Source organism: Oryctolagus cuniculus, chromosome 6, assembly GCF_051225735.1.
Source record: "Oryctolagus cuniculus isolate XC-2025 breed Fujian yellow rabbit chromosome 6, ASM5122573v1, whole genome shotgun sequence".
NCBI lineage: Eukaryota > Metazoa > Chordata > Mammalia > Lagomorpha > Leporidae > Oryctolagus > Oryctolagus cuniculus.
The window spans coordinates 142,769,769-142,790,340 of NC_142872.1; the positions used below are offsets into that span (position 1 = coordinate 142,769,769).

Consider the following 20,572-nt stretch of genomic DNA (forward strand, 5'->3'; position numbering starts at 1 on the left):
TCAGATAATAAGGGTAACTGCTGTACTACATATCAGAATCACAAATCCAAAATAGGCAAAGGTCAAACTGATGAAATTTATGATATAATCTTCATTTCCCAAAATTTATGTAACTTTTCCAAGAAGCTCAGAAATCAAATGAATGAGGCTAGCCTGGTAACAAATGGTCAAAGTTTACAGTGAGACTGATACTACTACACATTTGTATGCACTGCAGAAAACACATGAGATGAAAACCCTTACCTTCATCAAAGTCGGCATCATCCTCCGTGTGCTGGGGGAAAGGAAAGCAGTTGGTGATTTCAAGCCGATCTTCTACAACCAGTCCTAAAAGCACTCCTTGAACAACCTCAGTTCCTTGACCTTCTTCTTGATAATGTTTTATTATCTTTAATACCACCTAAAAGAAATACAGAAAGGGGCTTAAAAATCATTCTCCTTTTATATCCTTTATTTCTAAGAAAAACAGGTAAGCAATTATTAGCGGATTTGCAAAAACACAAAACTACATAGGATTAAACAAATGCCTTACAAACCATTTCCTTTACCGTTATATAATAATAAAGCTCCCATAATCTAAAAGTAATATGAAACTCCCGGAGTCTGAAGATATACCAAAAATATCTGTGTACTACACTCACAATCCCGAACTCAACACTCCCCAAAGAGTCTAGTATCCAGGCGTTCCTTCAGGCAAATCAAACAACACCTCCTTCAGCCTGAGGTATCACTGGGAAAGTTATCCTATTAACAGGAAGGTAACTTCTTTTTTTAAAGATTTATTTTTATTTTTTGAAAGACAGTGTTACAGAGAGAGGTCTTCCATCCATTGATTCACTCCCCAGATGGCCACAACGGCCAGAGCTGAACCAATCTGATGTCAGGAGCCAGGAGCTTCTTCCGGGTGTCCCACATGGTGCAGGGGCCCAAATTCGGGCTATCTTCTAGTGCTTTCCCAGGCCACAGCAGGGAGCTGGATCAGAAGAGGAGCAGCTGGGACTATAGAACCGGTGCACATATGGCATGCCGGCACTTCAGGCCAGGGCTTTAACCCACTGTGCCACAGCACCAGCCCCCAGGAAGGTAACTTCTTGATATGGATGATAAAATCCAGTCATTTGCAACAAAATGAAAGAATCTGGAAAACATCATGCTGAGTGAAAAAAGCCAGTCCCAAAGGAACAAATATATGTTCTCCCTGATAGGTTACAACTAACTGAGTACCTAAAAGGAAATCTGTAGAAATGAAACTGACAGTATGAGAAGCAATGACTTGATCAGCCCTTGTCCCGACTGTCAAGGAACAGCTTACTATTTTATTCTTTTTAGTATTTTCTTTTTCTACTTAATACCACTGGTTGAACTCTTCACTTAACACAGAATTATTCTTAGGTGTTTAAATCCAATTGAAAATTGGTCCCTGTTAAAAAGAAGAGTGGAAACAAGAGAGCAAGGAGATGTACAGTTCAGCACACATTCCCTCAGACTTACCCCTAAAGGTAAAGCTAAAAACTTGCCGTTGGACTCCAAATCCCATTAAGTTGGCAGGTACCAATGTCATCTTACAACTTAAAGTGATCAGTTTAAGTTCATAACTGATCATAAAGACAGAAATAAGTTTCAAAGGGATCACATAAATAAGACCAAGTGTCTGCTAATAATAATAGATAGAATTAAAAAGGAGAGAACAATCCAACATGGGAAGCAGGCCACATAACAGACTCATAGAATGACAAACACCCTAAACAGCATTGTGGCCTCAGAATCAGCCCTTAAGGCATTCTGGTCTGGCTAAAAAGCCCATGAGAGCATTACAGGCATGGAAAGTCAAGACACTGTGGCAAAAAATGACCTACATGAAAGATCTCCGTGAGATCTCAGTGAAAAGAAGGAGGAGAGAACTTCCACTTTGATTATGGCCCTGTTTAAATAATGTCAGAGTTTGTGGACTCAAGAGGCTTCCATAGCCTTGGTAGCTCATGACAAGAGCCTTGGGTGATCACTGACATCATAAATAAGAGTGTCAATTGTTAAATCAACAACAGGAGTCACTGTGCACTTGCTCCCCATGTAAGACATCTGTTCTTAATGAGTTGTACTATGAGAATTAACGGTAAATCTAGTCTTCAAACAGTACTTTATACTTTGTGTGACTGTGTGGGTGCAAACTATTGAAATCTTTTTAGTATAGAGCTGGTCTTCTGCATATAAAGGTAATTATAAATCTTAATGAAGAATGGGATGAGAGAGGGAGTAGGAGGTAGGATAGTATAGGGGGGAGGGCAGGTATGGGGGGAAGAACTGCTATAATCTAAAAGTTGTACCTATGCAATTTGTACTTATTAAATAAAAGCTCTCTCTATAAAAAAATTTTCAGATTTTGAATAGCAAGACAAATTATGATCCAGAGGAGCATGCCCAGTCATACATTCACTAGCAAGGCCTGGGTATTAGCCCATATCCAATTTGCTATATTAAACACTCTTTATAGGTTAAAAAAAAAAAAAAGAGAGAGAGAGAGAAAGAAAAAAAAAAACCTGGTATCCAGTACTGCCTAATTTTCCTCAACCAGAGAGATATACTGAATAATCGCTACTGGAATAAACAACTCTTGTTTGACTGTCTTCTTTAAGACTGACACAAAGGGGCCAGCACTGTGGAGCAGTGAGTTAAAGCCCTGGCCTGAAGCACTATCATCCTATAAGGGAACCTGTTCTAGTCTCTGCTGCTCCTCTTCTGATCCAGCTCTCTGCTGTGGCCCGGGAAAGCAGAAGATGGCCCAAGGCCTTGGGCCCCTGCACCCACCTGGGAGACCCAGAAGAAGCTCTTGGCTCCTGACTACAGATTGGCTCAACTCCGGCCACTGCAGCCACTTGGGGAGTGAACCAGCATCAGATGAGGACCTCTGTCTCTACCTCTCCCCATAACTCTTTCAAATAAATAAAAATCTTTTTTAAAAAAATATTCACACAAAGACAAAGGAGACACTACAGTGTATGACTGCATAGACAGTTAATGTCAAAGTTCATGGTAACCATTCCTAATAATTCTTACAACATAGGATTGTTACTATATGGAAAGTGCTTTGACTACTGCTCAGAACCTACTTGTTAACAATAGTGATGTTTAACATAAGCCCATGACCTGAAGACCTAAATAGCAACACAGCCTAAAATGCAAGAAGTTCTCACACAGAAATTAAGCCTAACAACAAAATAACAAATTATTAGTACTTTATTGATTAGTGTTCATCCCAAATACATTAACAGGAATAGTAATTATGAGTCAGTAACAAGTCACATTTATTGAACATTATGCACCAAGTAACATTCTACCTACTTTTACATGGGTTATTCACACAACCACCTTCGGAGAAAGGCACTTTTACGCAAAAGAACCCAGAGAAGAAACAATGGCTAAAGGCCATCTAGAATTGGCAGTCAGCATTTAAACCAGGCAAGTTCCAAACCCTGTATGTATACTTTAACAAGATGCTGATTTTTCTATCGGTAACTCAACTGATAATTAAAGTAATCAATTAGTAATAAGGGCAGGCATTTGGCCTACAGATTAAGATTCTCTTTGGGAAGCCACATCATGCAGCAGAGTGCATGAGTTCAAGTCTCATCTCTGCTCCCAATTCCAGTTTCCTGCTAAGGCACACCGTGGGAGACAATAGGTAATGGCCAATATGTGGATCCGTCACCCAAGTGAGAGACCCGGACTGATTTCTCAGGGGCCAGCCCTAAGTGTTGCAGGTGTTTGGGAAGTTTATCAATAGTTTGGGAAGTAAGATCAATCAATATCGTGCATTCACTCACTGTTACATCAATAATAAAGAAAAAAATGTTTTAATTAAAAATAATAAATACTAATCTGTTAGTAAAAGATGTACAGCAAATCCTTTATGACAATAAGATACAGATCTCTGGAGGAGAGCAATCAGCAGGGGAAATAGCTCAGTAAAAAAAGAACACCAACTGACAGGACTGGCAGACCTTCAATATTCTTAAATGAAGGATGGGCTTACATTGTATCACAGCGGGTTAAGCAACACTCACATCCCATATCAGAGTGCCAGTTCCAGCCCCAGCTGATCCACCCCCAAAGCACCCTCCTGCTAATGCATCTGGGAAACAGTAGATGATAAAGGATAAAGTACTTGGGTTCCTTCCACCATGTGGAAAAATCCCCATGGAGTTCCTGGCTCCTGGCCCAGCCCTGGCTGTTATAGGCATTTGGAAAGTGAACCAGAAGATGGGTAAAAGATCTCTCTTTTCTCTTTCTCACTCTGTCTAGCTCTTCCCTCTCTCGGGGTCATTCTGTCATTCTCTCTCTCTCTCAGAGAGAAAGAGATCTTTCATCTGCTGGTTCACTCCCCAGATGGCCCCATCAGCCAGGGTTGAGCCAAGATGAAGCCAGTACCTAGGAGCTTTCATCAGGTTCTTCTACATGGACAGCAAGGGTCCAAACACTTGGGCTGTGCTCCGCTGCTTTTCCCAGGCCATTAGCAAGGAGCTAGATAGGAAGTAGAACAGCTGAGACTAGAGCCGGTGCCCCTGTGGGATGCTGCTGTCACAGAGCAATGCCAGTCCTGTCAGTCTTTTGAAATAATCAATCTCTTTGGGCTACCATTGTGGTACAGTGCGTTATATACCACCATCTGCAATGCTGGAATCCCATATGGTGCTGGTTCGAGTCCCAGCTGCTCTACTTCTGATCCAGCTCCCTGTTAATGCACCTGAAAATGCAGCAGAGGATGGCCCAAGCACTTGGGCCCTGGCAACCACAAGGAACCACCAGAAGAAGCTCCTGGATCCTGGCTTTGGCCTGGCCCAGCACTAGCCGTTGTGGCTAACTAGGGAGTGAACCAGCAGATGAAAGTCCTTTCTCCCTGTTTCTCCCTCTCTCTGTTACTCTGCCTTTTGAACAACGTGAAATAAATCTCTTTTAAAAAATCAATCTTTTTTTAAAAATGAAGAAAATGCACAAACCTTAACATTTCTGTAGGAAAGATCTCTCTACTGTAAGAACGGGTATGAGTTGTAGCTCCAGCATTTACTAGTTGTGCTCCTTGGAAAGCTATTTAATTTTTTGAAGTTTTAATCTTCTAACTTGTAAAATGTAGCCATTTTATATCATTATTGACAATATGGTTACCACCAGGCTGGCGCCGCAGCTCAATAGGCTAATCCTCCACCTAGCGGCACCGGCACAGCGGGTTCTAGTCTCAGTCAGGGAGCCAGATTCTGTCCCGGTTGCCCCTCTTCCAGGCCAGCTCTCTGCTGTGGCCCAGGAAGGCAGTGGAGGATGGCCCAAGTGATTGGGCCCTGCACCCCATGGGAGACCAGGAGAAGCACCTGGCTCCTGCCTTCGGATCAGTGCGGTAGGCCGGCTGCAGCGCACCAGCCGTGGCGGCCACTGGAGGGTGAACCAACGGCAAAAGGAAGACCTTTCTCTCTGTCTCTCTCTCACTATCCACTCTGCCTGTCCAAAAACAAAAAACAAAACAAAACAAAACAAAACAAAACAAAAAAAAAAAACAGATATTGGGCGCCGGTTCAAGACCTGGCTGCTCTACTTCTGATCCAGCTCTCTGCTATGGCCTGGGAAAGCAGAAGATGGCCCAAGTCCTTGGGCCCCTGCACCCATGTGGGAGACCCAGAAGAAACTCTTGGCTCCTGGCTTCGGATCAGCACAGCTCCAGTCATTGCGGCCACTTGAGGAGTCAACCAGCAGATGGAAGACCTCTCTCTCTCTCTCTCTCTCCCTCTGCTCTCTCTGTTTAACTCTTTCAAATAAGAATTTTTTAAAAAAAAATCAAATAATGAGCACAGAGTATTTTACAAAGTCTGCCATGTAAGTGCTCAATAAATTATTTTTAAGATTTATTTATTTGAAAGTCAGAATTACGGGGGGGGGGGGGGGTGCGGGGGGGAATCTCCCATCCACTGGTTCATTCCCCAAATGGCAGCCAATGGCTGGAGCTGAGTGGCTCCGAAACCAGATGCAAGGAGCTTCTTCTGGGTTTTGCATGTGGGTGCAGAGGGCCCAAGGAGTTGGGCCACCTCCTACTACTTTCCCAGGCCATAGCAGAGAGCTGGATTGCAAGTGGAGCAGCCAGGACTCAAACCAGCACCTATATGGGATGCTGGCACTGCAGACGGTGGCTTTACCCACTATGCCACAGCATTAGCCTCTCATAAATTATTATTTTTTAAAGGTTTTATTTATTTGAAACAGTTAAAGAGGTAGGGCGAGAGAGACAGAGGTCTTACATCCTGCTGGTTTACTCCCCAAATGACTACAACAGCCAGAGCTGAGTGGATCCAAAGCCAGGAGCCAGAATTTTCTTCCAGGTCTCCCACACAGGTACAGGGGCTCAAGGAATTGGGCCACCTTCTGCTGCTTTCTCACACCATAGCAGAGAGCTGGATTGGAAGAGGAGCAGCCAGGACATGAAACAGTGCCCATCTGGGATGCCTGCACTGCAGGCTAGGGCTTTAACCTGCTGCACTACAGCACAGGCACCCTCAATAAATTATCAATATTATTATTACCAACAAAAATAAATAACTCCTACTCAACATCTCTCTCTACCAAAAACAATTACATTAAAAAAAAAAAAAAAAGCAAGCATAAGAAAGGATAAACCAAACCGATGAGGAGTTATTACAAAAACACCTACCAAACTTACATATATATGTTCTTGGGAAGTTTACCTTATAATGGGATCACTAAGCCATTGTTGAAATCAAAGTAGAAATGTCAGAAGATATATAGACTTAATGGACAAATTCTAGAACTGATTCCTATCAGCTAGTTCCTACTTGTACTGATGACTAGGATCCTGGCATTGTTTCAGAAAGAAAGCGAGATCAAAATAACCTATTTCCTTTTATGAAGAAAACAGAAATGAAAATATTATTTCAAAACAAGTTATCACCATCCAAAACAGAGGTGATCATCTCACTCTTTGCAGCATCACTGAACTATTATATGCAGTTCTTAACAATGAATGACCAGAGGACAAATTTACCAGTAAAAATACTCAACCAGAGGTGGGAAAAGGACAATGGTTATTACCTGCTAAAGACAATCAACATTGAAAATGAATACACAGAAAGGGTAATATAAGAAAGAAGGCTTAAAACCCACAACAGGACTACTTACAAATTCAAACCTCTCTCCAGGCAAGGGACACTCAAAAAGCATATCTTTGCACTAGCAAAGATGCATCAGGTACTGGAGAATTAGCCCAACTTTGAAAGGCAAACTTTGAGGAACACGTGTGAGTTTCAGGAAATATGTCAACTTTAAACATAAACTCTCTATGGCATTCAAGGCTGTTCAAAATAGAAAGTCTTCAGAAAAGACTTAAGTCACTAAAATAATGTCAAACTCTAGAATTTATGATCTACTCATTTTATAGCTGATGAAATAAAGCAGTCAGAAAAAAATACTAAAAGTAAGCTGACTTCATCTTGCATTTTATGGTCTTCCTACTTCCTGTAGACACACTAAAATCACGATTCTTTAGTCTAATATATAAGGTACTTGGGGAAGATGTCTGATAGAGAAGCTAGGCTGCCACTTGGGAAGCCACATCATGTATCCAATGGCCTGGGTCCTAATCCTGACTTTAGTCTCCATTCCAGCTTCCTGTTAATTCATACTCTGGGGGCCGGCGCTGTGACGCAGCGGGTTAAAGCCCAGGCCTGAAGTGCCAGCATCCCATATGGGCGCCAGTTCGAGTCCCAACTGTTCCTCTTCCAATCCAGCTCTTTGCTAGGGCCTGGAAAAGCAGTAGAAGATGGCCCAAGTCCTTGGGCCCCCGCACCCACGTGGGAGGCTCAGAGGAAGCTCCTGGCTTCAGATCGGCACAGCTCTGGCCATTGCGGCCATCTGGGGAGTGAACCAGCAGATAGAAGACCTCTCTGTCTCTACCTCTCTCTGTAACTCTTTCAAATAAATAAAATAAATCTTAAAAAGAAAAAATTCATACTGTGGGAGGCAGCAGGTGATGGTTCAAGAAGATGGGTCCCTGCCATCCATGTTGGAGGTCCAGACTGAGTCCAGGGTTCTTAACTGCCAGCCTAGCCCTGGCTGCTGTAGGCATTTAGGGAGTGAAACAGAAAACAGAAAATCTTTCTTAGCCTGTCCCTGTCTCTCTGGTCTCTATGCCTTTCAAGTGTGAATAAAATTTGTTCCAATTTTAAAGAAATAATTAATATACATACTTTCGGGTTCTATGTAGATAACCACTAATTGGCCATGTGTACATGTGTGTATAAAATATATGTGTTTTATAGAATAGCAGTGTCTTTGAAACAATCCAGGTTCTGTTTGGTGTCATCCTTCTTAAATGTTCTCACAAAAAAAGATTGTTTCACTTACCACATCTCCTCCCAACTCAAGCACTGGCTAGATCTGAAAAGATATCTGCTAAGGATAGAATGGCAAACATTCATCAATCACTTTTGTATGAATCTCAAGTACTCCACAAAGTGCCTTACATGCAATGACTCATTTAATCCTCACAACCAGCCTATGAAATCAGTTATATTATTATTTTTTTACATAATAAAACTGATATCTCCTGTTAAGGAATTATTAAAACCAGCAGGCAAGATTTGACTTCTGTGCCCAAAGCGTTTTTAATTACTTCACGATAACTGAATAACTTTAGGTAACCCACAAATGTTTATAAGCACAAGTCTGCAACAGATACAATAAACTAGCAACAGCTCTACTAACTCTAGTTCTGGAGAAGCAGGGCTTCACATACGCAACAAGAAACGGTTTGCATAGTGTCGAGGTTGATTTGTTCCGAGAGGAGGAGTGTGGTAGGGCCAAGAGGTGTGGAGTCACCCACACATACCCCAGGAGTTGGATGAAAGCAGGCCAGAGGCCAGCAGCCCACAGACTCATTTATTACAGTTGGTACAGCAGCTTAAATAGCCAAAGCAGCCAATTCGGTCAAGGGGCGGTTTATGCCCTAACCAATCACAGCGTGTTGCCAGGCAGTATCCGAAGCCATCCAATCACAGCCTGTTGCCAGGCAGGCTCCGTTGCCATGTGATTTCCAAGGCCATCCAATCACAGCCTGTTGCCAGGCAGGTTCTGTTGCCAGGTGGGTTTCAAAGCTATTCCTAAGTAACTGACCCTCGCTTGCCAGCAGCCATCTTGGCATGGCCTTCTCATTCCACCACAGTGTAGGGCTCAGGGTCAGGCAGCAAAAGGTAGAGAATTAATGGTACTGGTTGTCAAATCACTGTGCCCTGGTCACTGAAATTCAAGCAGCACACACAGGAAACTTCCAATAGCTGCAAGAATGTGAAGGGTTTTTAATCTCTAAAAACACTATTCTCACAAGCCACAAGACGGGTACATTCCCCCACAAAGTACTGCTTGCTCATTTCATTTGCTCTCTTTCTAACAAACTGTATGCCTCTGTCCACAAAACAGTGCTGATATACTTTTTAATTATCCTGTTTATTAATGTCATGCTCCATGTTCTTTCTTTTAAAAGCAGATACATGGGAAGCTCAATAGTTCTCCAAAACAAAACATTCCCTTATTTTTTTTTAACATTTTTAATTTGTGTTACAAATGACCCCACACTCAGGAACATTAGATCACTACTTCTCAGCTTAATAAAATGACCTGAGCTTTTCAGATACATGAAGAATAGTCCTGATCCTGGATACATATTAGAGCTATTTTGGGAGCTATACAACATGAAGAAGGTCTTCAAATAGTTCATCAAAAATGCATATTATGAAAAAAACTATGCATAGACTAAAAAATTTTTTATACCACCATAGACGATCTTTCAGTTCTTTCTATTTTTCTGTGAACTTTTTAAGGTGCCCTCCTAGGCCAATATCTGAACCAACTTCCTGAAATTCAGTTAAATGATCTGGGCTGGGTTCCCAAACTGTGTTTAGGAGTTTTTGTTTCTTTCTGTTTTGCTTCTAAGTTCTCCAATGATCCTAAGATCCTGCTGATTCCAATGTTTAATAAAGTAGCATGGTCCAGTCTTCCTTTGTTTTTGTTCGTTTTGTTGTTATGTCCTCAGGAAATTTTATGTACACTGTGATTAAACCACAAATTTTCCTTCCAGTTTTATGACTCCTAGTGTTGCTGAAAAGTGAGGACCCTAAAAAATACAGACCCAAAAGTGAACATTTTACTTCTAAAAGCATAAATATCGCCCCCAATAAGAGGAACTCAAGCCCTCCTTGGAAGAATCTTTATTGTAGAGAAAAGAGAAAGGTAACTTACAAATATTAGAAATCTTAGAAATATTCAAGTTTTCTACAGTACAGCAAGACATACTTTATGGCTTTATTCCACATATAAGACTTAAGAACTAGTACTGACTATGTTTCTTAATCCTACAAATGAGTGGGGAAATGAGGATTCCACTACAGATTATGCCTCAAGAGACGGAAGCAAATGGGTCAGTAGAAACCTAAATCACTCAACTCTTCTACACTTTGTGAAACTTTGCCAGATTGTGTGTCACAATGTTTACCCTACATGATTTGCTCTCCACAGTAAAGACTATTCTCCCCATCAGGTCATTCATCCAGATTTCCGAGGATTGTACCATCTGAATCCCAATTTTACCAGATAGTAAATAGATGTTCTGTTTGCCAAAATTACCCAGAGAATATTTTTCCATTGTTTACTATTCAATATACACTCTTTTAAAAAAAGTATTCTATTATATAATCTCTAATAAGAACAATGCTATTTGTTAAAGTGTCTGGCCTTAGAAAGAACTTCACCCAAAAGTCTAAAAGCAACAAAGGATTTAATTTCTAAGACAGAAGCATTCTCACTATTACAGGGTAAAACATAAATATCAATGTAAATTATCCAATAAATTTTTTATACCAGAAGTCGATAAAATCCTCCATTCTTCTTAAAATGGAAGATTAAGCAGAATCTCTAAGAATTCTCAGTAAAAAATCACAACAAAAACTTTCAGTTCCATACTGAAAGTAGGTTGTTGACCCCTTAGTGGAGTCTCCTGACACCCTCAAAACTCAAAAAGTCCTTGCTTGCTGTTTCCTCTTTGCTTCCTGAAAATCTCTGCTCTATTCTTTAACAACAGGTGCCAGTTATAAAAGTCAGATTATTAATTCACTATTTCTTAAAAGCTGTTTTATACAGACTTTACCACCAAGCTGGCCTACATCAGTTTCAAAACAGAAACAGAAATAGAACAGTCGGACAACTTTGGGAAGTAAGGAGTCTGAAGACCACAACAGCTGCTGACTCTACTGCTCCTAATGATCTATACATGGTCCTTTTGTGAGCTCCAACAATCGGAAATTTCCCTGGCGATCTGAATCCAGACTTCTCTTTCCCAACTCCATTAAAACTTTCTTCAGACCCCTGGTCAGGGAGACAGAGCTGTTCTTCATCCCTATTTCCATTGCTTGCTGGCCACTCAATTATAAAACCTTTCTTTTCTTAAAAAAGATCAAGTTTTGGGTTCATCAGGCAACAAACCTGCCTGATTCACTAACAATACCAGAGAATGTTTTAAATCTCATCAAAATATAAAGATTACGCTTCTTGATGAGTTAGAATTCTTTACCCAATATGTCTCTCACCAATAATTATGGTAAACTTTGGAATTTTCTGCACAGAACCATCAAGCTTATGTTATCTTCAATTTCTTTCATTCACTCATTAACTCAGTCAACTAAATACTGATTGACTAACTTCTCCAGGTCAGTCCCCTGTCATGGCCCTGGAAATACAAAACTAAATCAAACACATTTATTTCAAGGGATTCATATTTCTAGAACAAGTTTCATACTATACACTACACTTATGACATCAGGTGCGTGGGTTTCTTCCATATCAAGCAATTCTTCAACTCTCCTAGCACCAGGTGGGTTTCTTTCTTCATTTCTTTTAAAGATTTATTTATTGGAAGGGGGCACATAATACTAGAGGAATAAGTGGGGGGTGGAGTGGGAGAGATCACTGATCTGTTGGTAATCACAAAGGCTGGGGCAGGTCCAATCAGAAGTCAGGAGCCAGGAGCTCCACCCAGGGCTCCTAGGTAGGTGAGGTTTCTTAGAATTTAATACAATTCTGAAAATATCTCCCTGAAGTTAGTGTCAGATCCCAGAACGTAAGGCCTTGATCCCATAAATCTTCCCACCCCCCACCACCCCCCTTCAGATGCCAATCCTGAAATCCAGGCATATAAGTCAAACAAAATGCCATATACTCAGTGATTTCAATTATATGAAATTCTAGAAAAAACAAAGCAACAGTGACAAAAAGATAAGTGAGTACCTCAAGCTAAGATGGAGGAAAGGATATTGACTACAGAGGGAAACTGGAAATACCAGGATGAAGAAACTATTCCATATATCTGGATTGTGATATCAGTTATATAACTGTTTAGTCTTTATTTATTTATATAACTGTTTAGACTTGATTGTGGGGTCAGCGCCGTGGCGCAGGTTAATCCTCCACCTGGGGCACTGGCATCCCATATGGCCGCCGGTTTCTAGTCCCGGCTGCTCCTCTTCCAATCCAGCTCTCTGCTGTGGCCTGGGAAAGCAGTGGAGGATGGCCCAAGTGCTTGGGCCTCTACCTGCATGGAGACCTGCAAGGGGCTCCTGGCTCCTGACCGGTGCAGCTCTGGCCGTTGTAGCCATTTGGGGAGTGAACCAACAGAAGGAAGACCTTTCTCTCTGTCTCTTCCTCTTACTGTAGTAACTCTACCTCTCAAATAAATAAAATCTTTTAAAAAAATAATTTAAAAACGGACTTTATTGTGTACAAACAATACTTTAAGAAAATAATATACTTTAACAGTGTGATGGAGGGGCCGCTGCTGTGGCATAGTGGCCTAAGCCTCTGCCTGGGCGCCAGCATCAAATACGGGCACCAGCTGTGTCCTGGCTGCTCTACTTCTGATCCAGTTCTCTGTTATGACCTGGAAAAGCAGTAGAAGCTGGCCCAAGTGATTGGGCCCCTGCACTGATATGGGAGATCCAGAAGAAGCTCCTGGCTCCTGGTTTCAGATCAGCCCACCTCTGGACACTGCAGCCATTTGGGGAGCAAACTAGTGGATGGAAGACCTCTCTCTCTCTCTGTAACTCTGCCTCTCAATAAATTTTTAAAAGTAAATGAAAAAAAATTTAAAAATAAAAACCTATTACATATGTGCAGGAACATATTTCTAAGAATAAGAATGGCATAAAAGGACATCTTTTCCTTTTTAAATCTGTATTATTTACAGACTATTCATTTAATTATAATTCAAAAAACCTCAAATAATGAAAAAACTAAAGAAAAAGATTTTTAAAACATAACATTCACTATGATTCACTGCATGGAGTTTCACTAAATAGAACAAATTTAATTTCCTTTCTTGACAGTGCTACTGAGTTGACAGAATGAGGTAAACAATGCATCTTGATTTTAGCACGTTCTTTTGAATATGTAGTAAAACATGGGCTGAATAAGAGCTGAATAAGCTTGAAGGAATAAGACCAAAGAAAAAACACCCATACACTGTAAGTCACAAAACCTGCTGACTAAATTCTAACCTCTTGCTGATATGGTTATTCTTCAACTCTATTCAGACATTGCTGTACCCACATTCACAAATTACCAGAAAATGTGCACATGGACATATCATCAACATGTGAAAAAGGTAACCTCTGGATGTAGACACTGGCTTTCAACAATCTTTCAAGTGAAATCTACTGAAACCACCCCAATCCACACCGATTATAAATCAACAAAATATGAATTCAAACTTGTAAGCTTATTATAACAAGCCTTCACCAGTAAAAGCAGCAAGATTTCTACAGTCCTTGTAATAGACATATAAAGGACCTGTTGAAAAGCCTTGTTAAACAACTGAAGACATGAAGAATTTTGAATTGTTAGAACTATACCACCTATCATTTTTTTTTTATTTTGACAGGCAGAGTTATATAGACAGTGAGAGACAGACAGAAAGAAAGGTCTTCCTTCCGTTGGTTCACTCCACTAATGGCCGCTACAGCCGGCGCTGCGCCAATCCAAAGCCAGGAGCCGGGTACTTCCTCCTGGTCGGGTGCAGGGACCCAAGCACTTGGGCCATCCTCCACTGCCCTCCCAGGCCACAGCAGAGAGCTGGACTGGAAGAGGAGCAACCGGGACTAGTACCCGGGTTGCCTGCACCGCAAGCAGAGGATTAGCCAAGTAAGCCACGGCACCGGCCTACCACCTATCATTTTTAACCTTCTTTTATACAACTGAGCTCATAAGGAATGCTGAGGCTGCAACCTACACTATGCAACTACAGTAAGCAAACACTGAATACTTCTTCATCTCTATAAAGAGCTCACAGATTACAAAATGCAAAAATTATTAAACACTTCCACATTAACACTAATTTAAAAAGAAGTACACCTAGGGGCCAGTGCTGTGGCACAGCAAGCTAAAGCCCTGGCCTGCAGCACCAGTATCCCATATGGGCGCCAGTTCACATCCTCACTGCTCCACTTCCAATCCAGCTCTCTACTAAGGCCTGGGAAAGCAGTAGAATATGGTCCAAGGCCTAGGACCCCTGCACCCACATGGGAGACCCAGAGGAAGCTCAGCTTCAGATTGGCTCAGCTCCAGCTGTCATGGCCACTTGGGGAGGGAACCATTGGATGGAAGACCGATCAATTGATCTCTCTCTCTGGCTCTACCTCTCCCTGTAACTCTTTCAAATAAATAAAATAAATCTTAAAAAAAAAAAAAAAAAGTACATCTAGTGGATTTCAATGATCACAAACTATTTTAGATATGGTTCTAGTAAACATTATTATACTGGTTACAGGAAGATGCTATTAGCTAAAGTAAGTACAAAAATAGTGTTTACCAAAAGGGGGGAATGTTAATAAAATGGCAAAGTCTTATTTGTGGCGGGATCTACACCCCAGATGCCATCCTAGGCTCCAGCCCCTGCTGCCATAGCTGGAAGCTAGGTGACCCATGGCCCAACCACTGGTGTTAAGCTCCACCCCACCATGATGGGATCCGCTGCTTCTATTTCCCTGCGTGCCCTGGACCCCTGCAAAGGCTTAACAGGACCTGTTCCTGAACACGGGCTCTCTCGATCTCGAATTCCATCTCTCTCGCTCTCATGCTCCCCCTCTCCCTCTTTTCCTTCTTCACCCCTTTCCTCCAGTCTGTAGGGTTTCCTCCAATAAACCTTTTCCCTTAAAAAAAAAGTATTTACCAGTGCTTTCAAGCCATCAGTTGTAAAGAACCCATTTTTCCCCAGCCCATCACAGACCAATACTTCAGTAAAACAGAACAAAAAATACTTGCTAGAAAACTGAATGTTTTAAGAAACAGAACATAGGGGTTGGCGCTGTGGGGCAGCAGGTTAACGCCCTGGCCTGAAGCACCAGCATCCCATATGGGCACCAGTTCGAAACTCGACTGCTCCACTTCCAATCCAGCTCTCTGCTATGGCCTGGGAAAGCAGTAGAGGTGGCCCAAGTCCTTGAGCCCCTGCACCCATGTGGGAGACCCGGAAGAAGCTCCTCGCTCCTGGCTTCGGATCAAACCTTTATTGCCATCATCTATTTGTTGGCTAGTACACAATAATTCTAAAAATTTTCTTTTACATTTGTATTTATTTGAAATGCAGAGGGAGAAAGACTTTTTCTATCCACTAGTTCACACCCTAAATGCTCCCCACCCAAAAAATAGCCAAGGCTGTGCCAGGCCAAAACCAGGAGCCTGGAGCTCCATCCAGGTCTCCCACTTGCATGGCAGCAACCCAAGCATTTGAGGCACCACCACCTACTGCCTCCATTACACGTATTAGCTGGAAGTTGGATTCAGGAGTACAGCTTTATGCCAAGCGCTCTGATATGGGAGGCAGGTATCCCAAGCAGCACTTGCCAAACAGCTATACCTAAAAATATTTCTTTGTGAAAATATAATGTTCAAGTAAGAGAAAAAAACATAAAAGCTTAAAAAATGAATTCTTTTGAGTATATACACAAATGTGACCCCCAGTATGTCCAAAAGAAAATTCAGTTAGCAGAGTTGTTAAGAAACAAGCATCAGAATCCAAAATAAAGTGTGAGGCCTAACTTTGCAGCCTTTGCCAAGCTGCCTTAGCTAAGTTTGCCTTCCTTCCTCCTACAGAGGTGAAGTCAGACAGGACCTACTCTCAGAGCACTGTTGCAGTGATTAAAAACATAACTCACTTGATCTACCTAGAATACAGTGCCTAGCAAATCCTCATGAAATGTCACCTACTGTTATTACAGCAAACACTTTTCAGGGTGCTGTGGTTCAACAGATTAAGCCACCCTGTGGGACACCCACATCCCATATGGGAGAGCCAGCTTCCTGCTAATGCATGATGGCTCAAGTACCTGGGCTCCTGCCATCTCATGGAAGTCCAGATAGCATTACAGGTTCCTGGCTTCAGGTTGGCCAGGCCCCAACTGTTGCAGGCATTTTGGAGTGAACCAGAAGATAGAAGAGCTTCCCTTTCTGTCACTCTGCCTTTCAAGTAGATGAAAATAAATATACATTTAAAAATATTCTTTACCTATTCTCATGTACCCATTTCTGTGTCTATGCAATAGTACACGATGTGTGATTAAAATTTACCAAGCACCCTCACGGCACGGACACTTACCACATCAGAATGTTTACAGTACAATCCTCAGAACTGTTTTCAGCCTAATAAGATGTATTATGACTTATTAAAAATCACCAGAGACAGGCATCTATGCTAAAGGTTAAGAGGCCAATTATAGAAGTACCTAGATTTAATACACAGCTCAGGCTACAGACTCCAGTTTCATAATAATACAGAGCCTGGGGAACACTGGGATGGCTCAAGTAACTGGTAACTACCTGGGAAACCTGGATTGAGTTCCAGGCTCCAGGCTTCTGCCTGGCACAGCCCCAACTGTCAGTTATTTGGGAAGTGAATCAGCAAACGGGGAGCATTTTCTCTCTTTGTCTCACAAAATAATTTTTTTAAAAATGTTTTAATCACCTATCTGACATCAAGTTTCCACCTTTGTTAAGAGTAATCAATCATCTGGACCTAGTGCTATCAGTTTCAGGACTTCAAATCTGCATTAAAGTTGAGAGTGTAATTAAATTGATTTACTCAAAGTTTTCTGTATGAGTGTGTGATTTTCCTTTAAAACATCATCCTAACTAAAAATAAAGACAAGGTCCATTCTAAGAGTCTCTTAAAAATTCTAAAGTATAAAGGCAAAGTTCAAACTGTACCATGTGCCAGGCAGTTGAAAAAAAGAGTCCAGGTAGGATGCACAATTCCTGGCTGGCTTTCCTCCAGATTTTGTAGCTTGTGGGAGGTAAGGCCCACAGCCTGAATTTCTCACATCAATCATCGTCAAATAACAGTTATTACTATAAAAGAATTTTATTCTCAAAGAAACTGTAATGCCACCAAATCTTCCCTTAGCATATTCTGTAAAGTCAATATCTAGGCTTTCATTTAATTCTGGCTTCTTTCACTGACTGATCTGTGAACTTGGCAGTTTTCTTATTTGGTTACGCCTAGGTCATTTTTTCTAACATTGAACAAAGAAGGTAGTTATTGCCAAAATGTAAATTCAAAAAGCAGAAAGTTGTATTAGTCTTAAATTTAACACATTTTATGGCTCAAGTGGGATAGGGGTTCTATTTCATAACTGGCTGAGTCAAATAATAAATGGGATTTAAATCATTGCTGTTAAGTTTTGATGTGAAAGAAATTTAAGTAACTTCAATGGAGAAAAAAATTATTTTGCTCCTGACACATGGGATTAGTTATCATGCTCCAATACACCTATCAATATTATTTCTATAACATTTCAGTTTGAAAAGCTCCATTTCATTATTATTCTCTTGGATTTAACACTCACTGATGGCCCACATTTGTAAAGTTAAATCAACTAATAATTTTTGGGATAAGGGGTGAAGGGCAATGTAGCCTCAAATTTAAGGAATGCCACTATTCTCATCACACAAATTAGACATGAAAAAGAACAATGATGAAATCAAATATAGAAATACAATTATAATTTAATGTTAACTGATAAGAATGCTTATAAATTTCTATCTTACCAATTAAATATATACAACCAACCCATAAACTTTCCCATGTGTGGCTGGAAGGTAATTTTTCTAAAGCAAAATGGGTGATTAAAAAGCCTGAGCTAGGGCAGCGCTGAGGCACAGCAGGTTAAAGCCCTGGTCCGAAGCACTGGGATCCCATATGGGCGCCAGTTCTAGTCCCGGCTGCTCCTCATTCGATCCAGCTCTCTGCTTGGGCCTGGAAAAGCAGTGGAAGATGGCCCAAATCCTTGCGCCCCTGCACCCACGTGGGAGACCTGGAAGAAGCTCCTGGCTCCTGGCTTCAGATCGGCACAACTTAGGCCATTCTGTCCCGGTTGCCCCTCTTCCAGGCCAGCTCTCTGATGTGGCCAGGGAGTGCAGTGGAGGATGGCCCAAGTGCTTGGGCCCTGCACCCCATGGGAGACCAGGAGAAGTACCTGGCTCCTGCCATCGAATCAGCGCCGGGCGCTGGCTGCAGCACGCCGGCCGTGGTGGCCATTGGAGGGTGAACCAACGGCAAAGGAAGACCTTTCTCTCTGTCTCTCTCTCACTATCCACTCTGCCTGTTAAAAAAAAAAAAAAAAAATACTAGTTTTCCTTTTTTTTTTTCTTTGTAATTCCTCCAGTTGTCTTATGAATGTATATTATTTCTATTTTTTAAAATCTCACATTTTAGCATTTATCACTTACATCAAATGAAACTGGTTGGGGATGGGGACAGGAGAAGGTATAAAAGACAGCAAGGAACAAAATCTCATAGTAAGTATTACCATATTCTGTGCCACATAACAAAGAATGCAGATATCATTATAGAGGAAAAAAAGTCTTAAAATTTTATGCCAAAAGACAACTGATATTTAGACTCAACAGGTAAGAAAAAATTTTTATGACTAAGTTAATACTGAATCACTGCTGTTTTTCTGAATCCAATTTTTCTTACAAATATGGTTAGGCTCAATATTAACAAAACTACTCTTGCATATATAAGGATCCATTTTCAGCTTTGCAGTTTTAAAGAAACCAGTGCAGTCCATCATCATGCACTGGATATGTAAATTACAGTACATTATTGCTATTAAATCTAATCTTTATATCATTTTACTGAATGATCTTCTACAAGTATCACTTTCAGAAAAAAAAAAAAACTTGGGGCCGGCACCGTGGCTCACTTGGCTAATCCTCCACCTGCAGCGCCAGCATCCCATATGGGCGCCGGGTTCTGTCCTGGTTGCTCCTCTTCCAGTCCAGCTCTCTGCTGTGGCCCAGGAGGGCAGTGGAGGATGGTCCAAGTGCTTGGGCCCCTGCACCCGTGTGGGAGACCAGGAAGAGACACCTGGCTCCTGGCTTTGGATCTGCACAGCACCGGCCGTAGCGGCCATTTGGGGAGTGAACCAACCAAAGGAAGACCTTTCTCTCTCTCTCTCTGTCTATAACTGTCAAAAAAAAAAACCCTACCTTTTAAGTCATTATCTAATGTCTTCCCAGATGAAATAATAGAAAATTATCAAATACTAAATGTTACAAAAACAAAATTATAAGCTAATTTTGAAGAAAATGCAAATGTAACCAAGTTTTCACATAAGTACTACATCAGAAGCTTTCATTTAAAGAACTATCTAAGGTTGACCTGACAAAGTAAAAGTGAGAAAATCTGGCCACATAATAAGAGCTGAGGGGCCAGCACTGTGGCATTGCAGGTAAAGTCATTGCCTGCAAGGCCAGCATGCCACATGCATGTCAGTTCATGTCTCAGCTTTTCCACTTTCAATCCAGCTCCCTGCTAATGTACCCAGGAAAGCAGCAGAAGATGGTCCAACTCTTTAGGCCCCTGCTCCTGGCTTGTGGCTCCAGTCTGGCACAGCGCTGGCTGTTGCAGCCATTTGGGGAGAGAAACAGCTAATGGAAAATCTGTCTCTCCCTCTCTGTGACTCTGACTTCCAAATAAATAAATAAATATTAAAAAAAATAAGAACTGACAAAGATTATTTTCCTTTTTTTTTTTTTTTTTTTTTTGACAGGCAGAGTGGACAGTGAGAGAGAGAGACAGAGAGAAAGGTCTTCCTTTGCCGTTGGTTCACCCTCCAATGGCCGCCAGGGCCGGCGCGCTGCGGCTGGCGCACCGCGCTGATCCTATGGCAGGAGCCAGGAGCCAGGTGCTTTTCCTGGTCTCCCATGGGGTGCAGGGCCCAAGCACCTGGGCCATCCTCCACTGCACTCCCTGGCCACAGCAGAGAGCTGGCCTGGAAGAGGGGCAACCGGGACAGAATCCGGCGCCCCAACCGGGACTAGAACCCGGTGTGCCGGCGCCGCTAGGCGGAGGATTAGCCTAGTGAGCCGCGGCGCCGGCTTCCTTTTTTATTTTTAAGATTTTATTTATTTATCTGAGAGGCAGAGTTACAGACAGAGAGGGACAGACAGAAAGGTCTTCTGTCTGCTGGTTCACTCC

At 41.7% G+C, this 20,572-nt stretch overlaps 1 protein-coding gene across 1 annotated transcript in view; it reads right to left on the reverse strand.

The window, feature by feature from the left end:
- EIF3H (eukaryotic translation initiation factor 3 subunit H) overlaps positions 1-20,572 on the reverse strand; it is a 116,777-nt gene that overhangs the window by 83,329 nt on the left and 12,876 nt on the right. The window contains exon 2 of the mRNA XM_002710740.6: positions 244-400. Coding sequence (XP_002710786.1) covers positions 244-400 — 157 coding nt within the window. The remainder of the gene's footprint in view (positions 1-243; positions 401-20,572) is intronic.